The sequence below is a fragment of the Perkinsus marinus genome (assembly GCF_000006405.1).
Source record: "Perkinsus marinus ATCC 50983 genomic scaffold scf_1104296936306, whole genome shotgun sequence".
Classification (NCBI taxonomy): domain Eukaryota; phylum Perkinsozoa; order Perkinsida; family Perkinsidae; genus Perkinsus; species Perkinsus marinus.
The window spans coordinates 33,553-46,622 of NW_003214156.1; the positions used below are offsets into that span (position 1 = coordinate 33,553).

Sequence of the window (13,070 nt, forward strand, 5' to 3'; positions counted from 1 at the left end):
CTGAGCTCAGCTGATGAAAGCAAACAGATATCCTACTCCAACACTGATAGCGACAGAAGTCTTCTAATCTTTGTTCAGTATTTTCAAATCCAGTCGAAATTAGAATTTTGTGTTATTCAATGTGTGACGAAAAGAGTGCTCCAACTTCGCAGTGATGACCCTATTTGGAGGGGAACATTTTTAGCAGTGCTCTTAGAAATGGTAGAGACTTCTATAGTGTCTTGGTCCACTGGGAGGCTCCTTCATTCGGATGCTATACTGTTTCATGAAGGTCGATGGCTGAATGATATGTGTATTCTCTACTATTTCGATGTGATCTTAAATGAGAAGTATAGCAAACATTCCGGTTGGGACCAAGTCTTGTTGCTTGACCCGTGCACTGCTTTCGCTATCCGATTCGAAGAGGACGAAGACGACTTAGCCCAACTCATTGATGGTCTCAAACTTGCACAGAGGCGGTGCCTTATTGTCCCAATTAACGACAGCGATGACCCGACGTTACCGTGTGGGGGTTCTCACTGGTCTCTATTGGTTCTATCTCGTACCGCTCCATTGAAGCCCTGGGCGGGTGTGTACTACGACTCGGCTCCTGGACGAGAGATGCCAGGGTGGGTGAATTCTGTTGGTAGGAAACTCACTGGTGTTGGTGATATTAAGACCACTGTTGGTGAATGCAGCAAACAGACCAACTGCAGCGATTGTGGCATGTATGTTCTTGAGTTTGCTGAGAGAGTTCTCCGGATGTTTCTCGACGACGATGAAATGAGTCTACTCGACATCACCACTAATCTCATATCGGCTTTACGTAGATCAGTGCTTGCAAGCATTCGTAAGAATGATCGAGTATTTCTTTGAATGACATTTTCTATTTACGTTTGTTGCGTTAATAGCCAACTCATGACGATTCCCAACCGACAACCTATTCGAACCCGGAAGTAAATGAAGTCTTCATCCGTTAAGGATTAAGAACTGGAGTCCCATCGGGTTTCTCCAGTATTTCCACTTGATGAATATTTCCCCTTTGATTCTCTCGAGGGCATTCGACTTCCAATTCCAAAGACGTCCTTAATCTGTATGGATGAAATTTGTTGTGGGGAAAGGCCCCCTGGGACCTAGTGGTCCACATTGCCGACATAGCGCTTCGTGATGGGACGTCGGAAACTGTCCGAACTCAACAAAAGGAGAACTCAGCCCATGACAATACATCAGAATTCGAGCAATGATAGAATGGGCGAGAAGGAGCTCATTCAGTCTTGTGGCCGAAAAGATCGTCAAAAGTTTTCACAACGAAGGGATCATGTGTAAAAGGCATCGGCATCTGTTTCGGAGGGCTAATGTGTGGTAAATTGGCAGCAGGAGGAGAATAAAAGTCGTAAACATATCCCTCGTATACGATGTATTTGCCTTCATCATGCGCCGATTTCCCTGAAAAAAACTCGGAGTTCGCGCGGAAATATTCTCCCACCGTGGGGAAGAAAACCCAATCTCTCGTAGAGAATCTTGGCACCGACATTCGAGGGATCCACTAGTAGAAACACCCCGATGATTTCAGGCCACCCCGTCTTGATCTGCCAAAGAGGAGGTCGGTCACACAGGAACCTCAAAATGTATGCAGAGTTTAGATTACATATGCGAATAGTTTTGTCAACAATTTTGTCGCCACTCCCTTCCTCTGCCAGTCTTTCCTCACTTCTACACCGTCAATATACACCCACTTTCCGTAACCAGATTTGGCTATAGTAGCATACTCGACATTAGCGACCACGATCTGAAATACACATGGCTCTTCTGGTGGAAAAATACTCATTCAAGCTTCAGTCGTGATCCTCCACCACATCTCACCTCGCCCTGCTTGTCCAGAGGATCTACTGCAACGAAATCAGCGGAGTCGTCAGTTAACCGTTCAGGTCTGGGGATAACATCACTTGGGAGTGCACATCGATAATCGAGGTTGGCGGAGTCGGGGCTGATGGACGCCAATACCGGGCCGTTTGTGGTAAGGACCCATTGAAGGAGTCTCACGAAGAGCATATAGGATATGTAGCTTCGCATCGTCTTACAAAAACTAGTACGTGATGAGGTGGAGGCGTCCAAAGCACGAGAATTCATTCGGAATCCACAGTGCGCTCGGAAAAAGACGTTACTTCGAGCGGCAATGTACTTGGAATTTCCGCACTCGACATGAATGAATCAAATAGCACTTAAGGACTAGCTTGGTGTTCCAGTAGGCACTCGGACAGCAGTTCATGCGCATGTGGCAGTTGACCACAACTCGAGTCGAGAACTTTTGAGGATTAGAGCTCATTTAAGAGCCGCAATCATTGGGGAGTGCTACCCTCGTAGTCGTTACCCGATCGGAATGATAGCTGTAACCACTCGTGTCACCACAGTGCACATACCACCTCGCCGGAACCGCGGCCAGCTGTCAAATATCATCATTTCATACGGACCAAGACTGTGAATGATGAACTAAAACACCATAGCTCAATTATCGGACGCGCGCTAATATTGTCGTGGTCGTCGATACACGCGATACACGATATGAGTCTGAGCATAATCTCTTCCACTTACAGAAGGCCCACGTTGACGTTTATATACCTCTACTCCACTGGATTCAATTCTACTACAACTTATACCCCGACAATAGTAGCACATACCAAACTCCCTACATTTTTTAGATTCAAAAGGCCGCTGCTCGATGAAGGAACACATTTGAAATCCCCTGGTGGCCTCGATACACCTGAACTACTAGATGCATCCACTAAACACTGTATATTGAATATATGTAGTTGTGCAGATTGCACAACTATGGAATCTTAGCTTATCCCGAAGCTAGTCGATGAGTTTATGAGTCTAGTTGTAGATAGAATCACTAGATTCCATTAACCATTGCCTTGAGTTCCCAAATGGTTAACAATATATCAACTCGAAACCGTAAGTGCCTCATGGTAGACTGATGATGAAATCATTAAATAATAAAAAAACCACCACTACTTTTAAAGTTTAAATAGGGCAGTAGTATCGTGCGTTGCAGGAGCAAACATCTCGGGTTCCTTCGCCACGAAATCTTCAGTGTACAGTGGCTTGCCAAATTGATCAGTGCACAATGTGAGAAAATCATTCATATACACAGTCCACGGACCGTGCTTCGTCGCCTCGAAGCCACTGGGATTGATTCCCTCGTGAAATATAAAATATTTTGGTTTCAGCTGCCGAATTTTTTGGAAGAACTCATCGTACTGAGCTGGAGGGATAAGATTCAAACACTGTTCCGTGAAGATGATATCGAGAGCAGGGTCTCCACGGAGGGAATAGTCATAACCTTTAATGTGTTGAACCTAGGAAAGAAAACGATACAAGTAGAGGAAACTTTGATGAGATCCTCGTAGGGCGAAGGCACAAGAAGACACGGATGCAATATGCACATGGTCATCAACTACATGGGAAAACCCTATGGGGAAATTTATGGAAATTGTTGTTGGTTTCTGAATACTCCTTTCCGAACTTGTATAATTAGTAGGAAAAGGAAGCGAACATATTCCTACTCCACTACTGTACAAGAGCGTTTATCACAGTTTACTTCCGCGAAAATTCAAAATCTAAGCAGACCTATGAATGATGGCTTACATTAAAACTATGGTTTTCATTGGCAAGTTGGACACTCTTCGCATTGAGATCAACACCATATAAAAAGTCTGGGTTAGCTCCCTCGACTTTAAGAGCGTCAAGAACGCTACCTGCACCACAGCCAATCTCGAGTATCTGCAAACAAACACGGTGAGGGAGGGAATATACTACATGGTCATCAACCACATATGTTGAGGTTGAAATTGATGAAAATTCTGAGAAAATTTGGGAAAATTTCCTCCTATTGATGCACATTTGTACCAGAATTCGGGATATGCTGAGCTGAGGAAAGCAAACATATATTCCACCAACACTTAACAAACAAGTTGTTTGGAAACGTGTCGTTATATATTATCGAAATGGAGCTCACCTTAACCTCATTTAAATTCATTCCCCCCATGTCCTTCAGTGCTGCCTCAATTGCTGGCATTAAAATGTTTCTAACAGGAACGCCAAGGATCTCCATATGCTCGGCATCAGCATCTACCATGAAGGACTCAACAACAACAATACACGATGGGCGGAATCAAACTCACCCTTGGCAAAGACAGCCGAATGCGTGGCGTAATCATCTCCGAACTCATTCGTCCAAGTTGCCATTTTATTCCCTCCAAAAGTTATAAATAAAACTACCAAAACCGTCCTTACTCGTGATGGGAACAGCAGGGCTAGGCTAGCAAATTGTAACAGTCCATCTGATGTCCCTTGTTGTTGATACTGTTGTGTTCCTTGTTCACACGGCGCAACACCAGGCATGGACGGAAAAGCACCAAAATGATAATGATACTACCATAACACTTTCCTCAAAGACTCAAATGAAAGAACGGAACGATTACTGGTAAGCCTACAATGTTAACTTAACATTGTTAAGGGTCTGTTGGTACAACGCGAGTCGCCGCTTTCATCACGTCACGTATACGCAACCAAGGCTTACAAAAGTAATCATTCGCCATTCACTCGCATAGACAACACAAACGAGTATCTCGTTTTTGACACAAACATGATCATCATGGCAGAGCACATGGAAGAACAACTCGCTAAGAGTCAATCGTTCAGTTAATGCCGAGTCTGAACAAGTCTGTATAATATGGATCCGTCAGCAAGGATTTCAGGCTGGGCAGCTTCTTCTCGAATGGCGGCAAGTCAGTGGTTAGATTCGCAACAGCAGCAGCAGCAGACGATCCGCTCATGTTGAAAGCATAGCACTCCCAACCACGCGTCGTACCTGAGAGGTGCCAACTTCAACTACCAACAAGAATCTCTTTAGTTTGTGGACATCTTACCTTTGTAGACAAAACCAATTTTCTGATAGAGATCCGCTGCATGGGAATTTATATAGTCGACTCCTAGCAATGCGCCACGGACACTGGGCCACCCTAGTTTGAGCTGAACAAGGGTAATGTGTTGGTGGGGAGGACCATAAGAGGAGTTACGTATCCGAGAAAGTGTGTGATCATTCGCGTTGCAACTCCCCTCCTTCTCCATCTCTCCTCGACATACACATTATCGATATATACCCATTTTGAGTGTCTTTGATAACTAGCTTCGCCATATGCCAAATACGCAACGACATTCTGTATGAACATCATAATGAGCGATAACGGCGAGTGTCATTGATTCCCACCTTGCCTTTTCTCGCTTCTGAGTCAACCGCTACGAAGTAAGCAGCCCCAGGTAATTTCTTCGATTTTTTCCACTTGTCAGAAGGCAGTGACGGCCTGTATTCGAGAAATGAGGCATTTTTGCTAGGGACCGCGGTGTCCTGCTCAGGCTGGAAACAATTCAAACATTTCAACAGTCCCCGGCTTCTCCCAGCGACTGCAAGCCACGGCAATAACACTGCTACTAGGAGGTTTACATGGTGTACCATAGAGACAATCTGGAGCTAACGAGACAGCTGTAGCGGAGATACCCATATGGGAAATCCGTTGCGCTCGGAAGTGGGGAAGTTTTGAGCAGCGATTCCGGGCAGATGCGACATCCAATGTCAGCAAAGTTGATCAACAGCAGGAGTCCGTTCAAGGGCTCATTTTTCTTGAGTTTGAGTACTCGGAAAAGGTACATTCCGAACTTGGATGGAAAAATAGAATCAAGGGACAGTTTCATCCGACTTTTCTATTCGGGGAGTATGAATTCCGTCCATAATAGTAACATACTCTGAGTTGGTTGTTAGAGATGGAGAATGAGACTCTCATCATGGCGAGAGACGGATCATCACGCATGATCCGGGACGACGCGACATGCCATATGATTTGTGCCTATAATGAGTGTGGAATTCACGCTGTGAGTTCATTCTGTTTTCGTGAGTGCAGAACTAGGGAGGTTTTCGAGCCTCGAAAACCTCCCGAAATTCGAGGGCAACCCGCCCGGCCACTTTTTATCGGAATTGCCTCTACCTTATTAGGTGCTCGATGATAAGACTACACAAGTTGTTGTTGTTGATGACGACTCCAATCGATCCCCCCCCCAGAGACTAGATTACTCGACAGCTCTACTGTTAGTGCTACGAATTTGATATGGAGATTAAATCATGTGGTTCACAGCAGCAATTATACAACGACGACTAAGATCCGACAGAAGCAAGATACTGCACGTGCAGTTCTCTTTGTCTTCGTGGGATATCTTCGCTCACTCTCCTCAGCTCCTCCTCAACCTCCGCCCTCCCTCTAACAGACAGATTCGATACTTGATAGCGTCTCCACAGGAGCGAGGCAATGATAGCCAAGACGAGGCTCATGAGGAGCATACCAGCACATACACCATCCAATAGGGCACTTCGAGGCACCAGAGAGTATCCTGGATGAATACCAGGCATGGCTAGAGCGAAGACTAACGCAGTCACTGACGAGACTATAACAGCTCCTCTATACAGCCTGTTCACTTTATCGGACAATTTTCTATTCTTCTTCCTAGCCATATCGTCCTCCTCAAGTCGCGAACGTATAGCCGCCTCGACCAGGATGCAGTCTGACTGTAGCACGCTGAGAGAAGCTTGGACACGCCATTCTACACATTGCTTAACAGCGAGGGACACTTCTTCCAATCTGTTCACTCGGGAGGTTTTCGCTTCCCCTATGAAGATCGGCAACAGGTCGAATGCATGTATAACGCCCAGTCGAGACGTCAACGATTGTGTCACTTGATTCGAAACTTTGAGAAGATCGTCATCTGTTGGAACCGTGTCGACCTTTGTCAAACAGAACCTCATCTTAGACGGATACTTCTTGAAGAGACCACAGACCACTTCACATGTTAAATTGCAAAGAGCTTGTCCAAGAGGGTCCAAGAAGACCAGAATCAAGTCAGCTCCTTACCAAAGAACTCAATTGCAGCAACAACATCATACGGGTACTCCAATCCGCCATCAGCGAGGCCAGGAGTGTCTATAATGTCCAGCATTGATAGGAAAGGGGCCACCGCTTCGCTAGGGAGAACAGTTTTAGTGACAAGATGTGATAGCATCCTCGGATCGCGGTCAATGAGGGACTTTAGATGGGGGTAGAGCAACATGGTGGATTCGCCATTGAGTTCACGTCCAGTTTGGCTGCCTGCAGTGACTATAGTGAAGCCGGTGGTCTCCAATGCAGCGCCGACCTTCTGTACAGGGGCATCGACGAACCAGTTGATGAAGGTAGATTTGCCGGACGAGTGGTTGCCCATAACCATAACCTAACACCAATGTGAAGTATGAGAAGTACATACATGGTCAACTACATGTGTTGGTGATGACAACATAAAATTTCTGAAAAAATTTTGGGAAATTCTCACTAGTTTCTGTACACTTCTACCCGTGAACTCCTACAATTTCTGAGGACACTTCTGAACTCAGTTGAAGAACGCGAACATATATTTCAGCACTGCTGATACGACAGGAGTGATCATCCGGCTCATGAACTGCTCATGCAAGCAGTCAACTTCTCGGTTTTTTCTCACTGTACGATGCTTATGTTGATTATGAATATACTTATTCGTTGAATGATATCTAAACACTCCTTGCTAGATGATCTCATTAAACGATGACGATACGGCTTACCAAAGCTTTCTTCCGAATCCGCCGTAGGTCGCAACTATACTTCTCTCCGAGTGCGTTCAAATCAAAAGGAGGATCAGCATAGCACGCATGCACATCTTTCAGAAATGATACTGGCCCTCCACGATTCAGAGGGTTTGATATGTCTACAACCATAGTGGTGGTTCGAAGAAGAATACTCTGCTATGAAACGGAGCCATAGACACCACGGAATATGCGAGGGAATGAAAAGTTTCCATCCCCTCGTACGTGCCCCTTGTCAGTGAACATTCCAAAATTTTCACTCCCAGGGAAGCGGATCCTACCGAGAAGAACGAAGTATCTTGGCGGAGGTTACCGCGCCCTGTGGACTATAGTACCTGGCGTGATAAACGAGCCAATTTTAACAGACTGAACTCCCGCTTGAATCTATGCGAGTCTTGACCATTTCATCAGCGATACACAGTGTGTATTACACGCACTCCACCCGCAACAGTATGATCTTACAAAAGCTCGATTGAACTTTCAATACAGCAACTCTGGCACAATCCCCGTGATCATGGATAAAGCACAGATTTTAACCCACACAGAACGGACAGAGATGGTTACACAAAGAATAGATATAAGGATTACTGGTGGTGGATTCATTCAGCGAAGAGCAGCTCTCTGAGAGCTGCATTGACTGACTCAACTACTAGACAATGAGCGACGGTAGAAGGAGCATCTACCACTTCATGATAACCAATTGGTGTATTTAGCATAGATTCTGATGAAAAAAGTGCAATCTACCCTAATTTGCTGCGACTCCGCTGACTGTGATGATGGTGATGTCTATCCGATCTCCACCCTGAAGACGACAGAGGGCTAGGGGACGACCTAAACAGGAATAAGTCAACCGTGAGTCAAGAGCCAAGACGGCCGCTGTGAGTTCGGTATCACTAATGAGTACCACGGTGAGTTCGAGGCACAACTCGGATTTTCGAGTACACGGCGGTCGGCTATGTTGGAAATTACTCAATACATAGTCGATCCATACGAAGCCCGACAAGACTCGAGTCCATGTGGAACAGAGTTATGAACCAGTCTTGAAATATACGATCGAAACTCTCCATCTCTAGGGTCCTGATTCGGGATTCCTAGAAATGGGAATCATTGATGGGACAACCAAAACACACGTACGGTGAGCATAGGAAACTAGGCTATATCGTTCCTCAGAAACTCAACAGGATTACGTGAAGGAAGTACGAAGGGTCGACTGCCGACTCTCTGCTGTCCCGTCATGGGATTCCTGTGCCATCTTCACGATGTCACGTAATGCCGGCTTGGTATCCCGAGCTGTTCAGGTTGCTGATAAGCCTCTCATGAGAGCATTCACGCCCTTATTTGCAAAGTTTTTGGATCTCGTCATTAGTTCACCTCCATTAGCTTCGCTTCAAGACAACGATCCGATCTAGCCCTGATCCCTCTTGGCCAGAATGTATGTCATGCCGTCCCAAGACTTCAGCATGGTTTGGAGCATCATCAAGGTGGCGTTCCAGCGAGTCTCGTTTCGGGGATTCAAGCTGATGATAGAGTCTGTCGCTTCCTTGAAACTATCGATCGCGATTCAAACTCCAACATTTGCCTTGTATTACGTCAACTAGTAAAAGAAGATATAATGTTAGTGAAGAACCGTTGACGAGGATGTTGTACCGGCTGAAACTAGCAATAACAGAGCAAGAGAGATTATCTAATTTAGCAAGGACTTCACTTGGACTGAGGAAGTAATATCAGTGGTACTACTAATCATGATAGCCAGAGCCCAGAGCATGGCGGCGATGACAAGCAGAGTAGTAGGTCAGCTCAGCTCGTTGCGTTGCCTCTACCATCCTCGACTATCCAGAAATAGAGACGTCTATCCAGCAATACGAGACTTCACCCGGTAATTGGGTGTAAGGCGGCCGGAACACTAGAAGTTGAAGGAGCAAGCGATTATCACTCCAATGCCAATGAATGTATGGCTACATGTGATCAAGGCCAATGTGTTCGCCAGGATTCGACGTTGTTCATGATCAACGGCCGAGTCAGCTGAGCTGACGTGCAGTTTCCCGTTATGCACTGGAACTGAATAATCCATCGGCCAGCAAAGTGGTCATAGTGAGGGAAAAACCGAGCTTAAAATCTTGCAGTGTAAGTTACAAGCATGAAAGTCCTATAGAGCACGATAATACTGAACTGCAACAAAATCTGCTGCAATTCATCGCTTCGTAAGGTCCATGCCTTTTTCCGGTCCACGATGAGCAGACCATCGCAAGATTGAGACCGTACGATATGCAGCCTTTACACCAGACGCTTCTGATGCAGTGTCATCAGCCTCTCTGAGAGACTCTCATCATCACACCGAGCAATATCGATGTGGTTGATCGAGGGTCCAAGGCCTTCGAAATATCCCCCAGGCGAGAAAAATTATACAACTTTCTTAGCACCGATTTTATAATCTTCCAGAAAAGCCAATACGTGCCCGACCCTTACAATGTCCTGCTGTCCCCGAATGGGCGACATGTCCCTCATGCTCGTTAGCCTCCAGCTACTGCACGCAGAGATATCGGACTGCTGGGATCGACAACTGACAGAGACCATTTGATAAATCTTCGCCAGGACACCCTGATCTGAGCTGCGGATCTACCTAAGGTACAGAAGGCTTCTCCATTGAATCGCACAAGGTTGCGAACCTGCATGTCGACAACCTCGAATACAATGTGAGTAACCCTGGAGAGAACACAAGAAATAACATAAAACTATTTCAGTGCCATAGTCATATAATACACTATGTGCAAGCGTATTCATATAATTAATACTATTAACACCGTTTCCACCCTCGATCGACGCGAAATACATATTGCTGCAATACTATTGCATAAAGGGCTCTGCGCACGAAAATGGATATTTGGACCGGAGCGCTTGCCGCAACGCTGAGAGGTAAAAAGCACAGAGAAAAAGCCCTGATGCTGTGTGAAAAATTCTCTTCAAGAATTCTTCACAGTTCCCTAGCTCGGAGCATAGCTTTTCACACTACCTAGCTGAGCTCAGTGGAATTTTTATTGGGCTCAGCTGGACAGTCTGAAAATCCACGGAAATGAATGATTCAAATTCACCAAAATCTAGGTCAGCAATCCCATATACGCCTGAGGACTCTCGATAGCATTCTTCATACTAGACAACTACTTAGCGGGCACTTTTTCATCAAAACGATCGAGGCACCCTCTAATATCCTCAAACCGAACGTTGCTTGAACTGTAGACACTAGTTACTAAATTCTCAAGTTTTCTTCGACCCTCAGATTTGTGAATATACGCAATGCACAACAACAATCACATCAGAAACACATTGCGGAAATCATGTTTGTTCTTCAACCGTTCTCAGGCTGCTGTTACTGCTGCAACAAAGCTTCCTTCACCAGAGTACGTAAGAATATGCACTCATCTTCAGGTGTTCTATTCCTCCTCCTCCATGTCCTGAAAACCAAGGAGTTGGCATTGATAGGAAAATATACATACCAATATTCGATGGCGATACTCTTGCAGTTATGATGTTGTCTCAAATGCCGGTGTTTCATAAACCTAAACAAAGAAGCCTTCGTTCAGGCACACTATGACCATATGACAAGCTTCTGTAGTGAAGTGGTACGAATCGTCTCCACCATGCCCTAGGTTCCGAGATCGATCCCCGGTGGAAGCATCTTACAATGGAGTCGGCTTCTTAAGAGTATCAATTTCAATCACCAACTTCGTTTCCTCATCAAAGAAGTCAACAACATATCCCCCTAAATACAATCACTAATCCACTTACCGCACAGAAAACCCATTTTCCCACCGATTTTCTTGTTCCTCACAATATTCAACCGAACGTCGAGCCCACGGGCACCCTTAAGAGCTTCCAAAGCATCAAGCACCTCGAAATGCAGTCGAGACTTCTCACTTCTGAATCAGAGACACACTGCAAATCCTCTACTACCAATCCCGCACAGGTTCGATCCCAACCCACAGCATACATCACTCACCTTTCAATTTCCATTCTCTGCGCTTCTGCGAATGCCAACTGCCACGCCTCTGGAGCCTCAACACCCTTCCCTTCCAGCACAAGAGCCCTATCAACCTATCACACCAGAATCAACAACCAACTGTGGCGATCTGAACTCAGTTGTGTTATTTCTATTAATATCTATACCACGATTTGCGCTAATCCTTATTGAGCTCAGAAGTGTTATGTCAACGCAACCACATTTTTGCGTATGGGCCTGCTTGTCGCCCTTGCTTCCCTCGGTTGCGACACCCCCTTACCAAAACTCATTGAATAACCTACTTCGATCATTTTTGCCAGTATGTCCCTGTTCCTGGGAGGTTGACATCCATAAATCTCTCCGGCGATATCTTGCAGCAAATCTGAGCATAACATAGAGATTCACTACGGTACGGTAGGAATACGGGGCATGGCGAAACCGTGTAATACGTTACAGTACGGCATTACGGTCAACCCCAATTAGCATTTTTTAGCATCACAAACACCATGATAAAAAATACTAGCACAACAGCGCGTATACGCTCTACATGCTACCAGAAAATAACATTATTTTGTACCACTAACTTCAGTAACATCAACGAAAGCCGCATGGAATCGGATAATCTGCTCCTGCGATTGCGATTCCTGTTATACTCTAACATACGATATGAAAAAGACAAAACTGTATTGAACATGTTATTGGAAAGCTATTTAATATTCTTTATTTCTTAATTTGGTATAAATCTAATACGGAATAAAATGAACGAGTAATAACAGGATAGAATTACACCCTAATATAAGAAATTCTTCAATGGGAAAACACAGCGAGGAAACATACGTAGACTAGCAGTAATCGTATGAGCAGGTTCATCCGTAAATATCAAGTTGATTTCTAATACAAGTCCCGGGTTGATAAAACGCTCAAATGTGATGTACTGTTCAAACCACGCCACATTATATCTCACTATATCCAGCAAAAAAGCAACTCCCAGGGATAGAACCTGCGTCACCTGATTGAGCAGCTTGACAAGCACACATACCCCACGCCATGTCCACCAAAGAGCTCAACTGAATCCCTCCATAATTCCCCCGTTTTTCGCGCATCTGTGAAAAAATAACACAGCCAAAAACGCTGGTCTCAACCCACCTCCGAGTAATAACTCACTAAATTTAGCCAAAGCTCTTCGTTTATATTATATTCGTTCGATACCAAAACAAAGACAACTTCACTGACCTGACAAGAAAATACTTCGTCAAGGCAAGTTGACCAACGCCCCCCTATATGAAAAATGGAGACATTTATGAAGCAAGGGGCGAGACAATCTATTTTCTATAGAATATATTCTATATTATTCAATCTAATTAATAACAATAACTCACGAGAAATTATTCCTAA

At 45.0% G+C, this 13,070-nt stretch overlaps 5 protein-coding genes across 5 annotated transcripts in view; 1 reads left to right on the plus strand and 4 right to left on the minus strand.

The window, feature by feature from the left end:
- Positions 1 to 150: 150 nt before the first annotated feature.
- Positions 151 to 855, plus strand: Pmar_PMAR016238 (Sentrin-specific protease, putative; the record flags this gene model as incomplete). The annotated part of the gene is made up of 1 exon (XM_002783711.1): positions 151 to 855. Exon 1 carries the CDS (start codon positions 199 to 201, stop codon positions 853 to 855), a length of 657 nt encoding a protein of 218 aa, XP_002783757.1. The 5' UTR covers positions 151 to 198.
- A 2,107-nt stretch (positions 856 to 2,962) lies between these two features.
- Positions 2,963 to 4,415, minus strand: Pmar_PMAR016239 (hypothetical protein). The gene is made up of 4 exons (XM_002783712.1): positions 4,164 to 4,415; positions 3,998 to 4,110; positions 3,628 to 3,762; positions 2,963 to 3,338 (listed from the first exon to the last, which is right to left on the minus strand). The coding sequence occupies exons 1-4, from the start codon at positions 4,381 to 4,383 to the stop codon at positions 2,997 to 2,999; spliced, it is 810 nt and encodes a 269-aa protein (XP_002783758.1). The 5' UTR covers positions 4,384 to 4,415; the 3' UTR covers positions 2,963 to 2,996.
- A 2,509-nt stretch (positions 4,416 to 6,924) lies between these two features.
- On the minus strand, positions 6,925 to 7,293 carry Pmar_PMAR016240 (hypothetical protein; the record flags this gene model as incomplete). The annotated part of the gene is made up of 1 exon (XM_002783713.1): positions 6,925 to 7,293. One exon carries the CDS (start codon positions 7,291 to 7,293, stop codon positions 6,925 to 6,927), a length of 369 nt encoding a protein of 122 aa, XP_002783759.1.
- A 2,898-nt stretch (positions 7,294 to 10,191) lies between these two features.
- Positions 10,192 to 12,778, minus strand: Pmar_PMAR016241 (hypothetical protein; the record flags this gene model as incomplete). The annotated part of the gene is made up of 7 exons (XM_002783714.1): positions 10,192 to 10,241; positions 10,302 to 10,384; positions 11,360 to 11,438; positions 11,489 to 11,595; positions 11,676 to 11,770; positions 11,978 to 12,057; positions 12,685 to 12,778. 7 exons carry the CDS (start codon positions 12,776 to 12,778, stop codon positions 10,192 to 10,194), a joined length of 588 nt encoding a protein of 195 aa, XP_002783760.1.
- A 122-nt stretch (positions 12,779 to 12,900) lies between these two features.
- The window catches only part of Pmar_PMAR016242 (hypothetical protein), a gene marked incomplete at both ends in the record, with an annotated part of 3,573 nt that continues 3,403 nt past the window's right edge, over positions 12,901 to 13,070 (minus strand). The window contains one exon of the mRNA XM_002783715.1: positions 12,901 to 12,908. Coding sequence (XP_002783761.1) covers positions 12,901 to 12,908 — 8 coding nt within the window. The remainder of the gene's footprint in view (positions 12,909 to 13,070) is intronic.

Bases quoted from the DNA above. Each gene is read 5' to 3' on its own strand.
- Pmar_PMAR016239 (XM_002783712.1), bottom strand. From the start codon at position 4,383: ATGCCTGGTGTTGCGCCGTGTGAACAAGGAACACAACAGTATCAACAA. The intron at 3,763-3,997 runs GTGAGCTCCATT...GTTTGTTTGCAG, and splicing joins TGAATTTAAATGAGGTTAAG to ATACTCGAGATTGGCTGTGG. The intron at 3,339-3,627 runs GTAAGCCATCAT...TTTCTTTCCTAG, and splicing joins ATGAAAACCATAGTTTTAAT to GTTCAACACATTAAAGGTTA.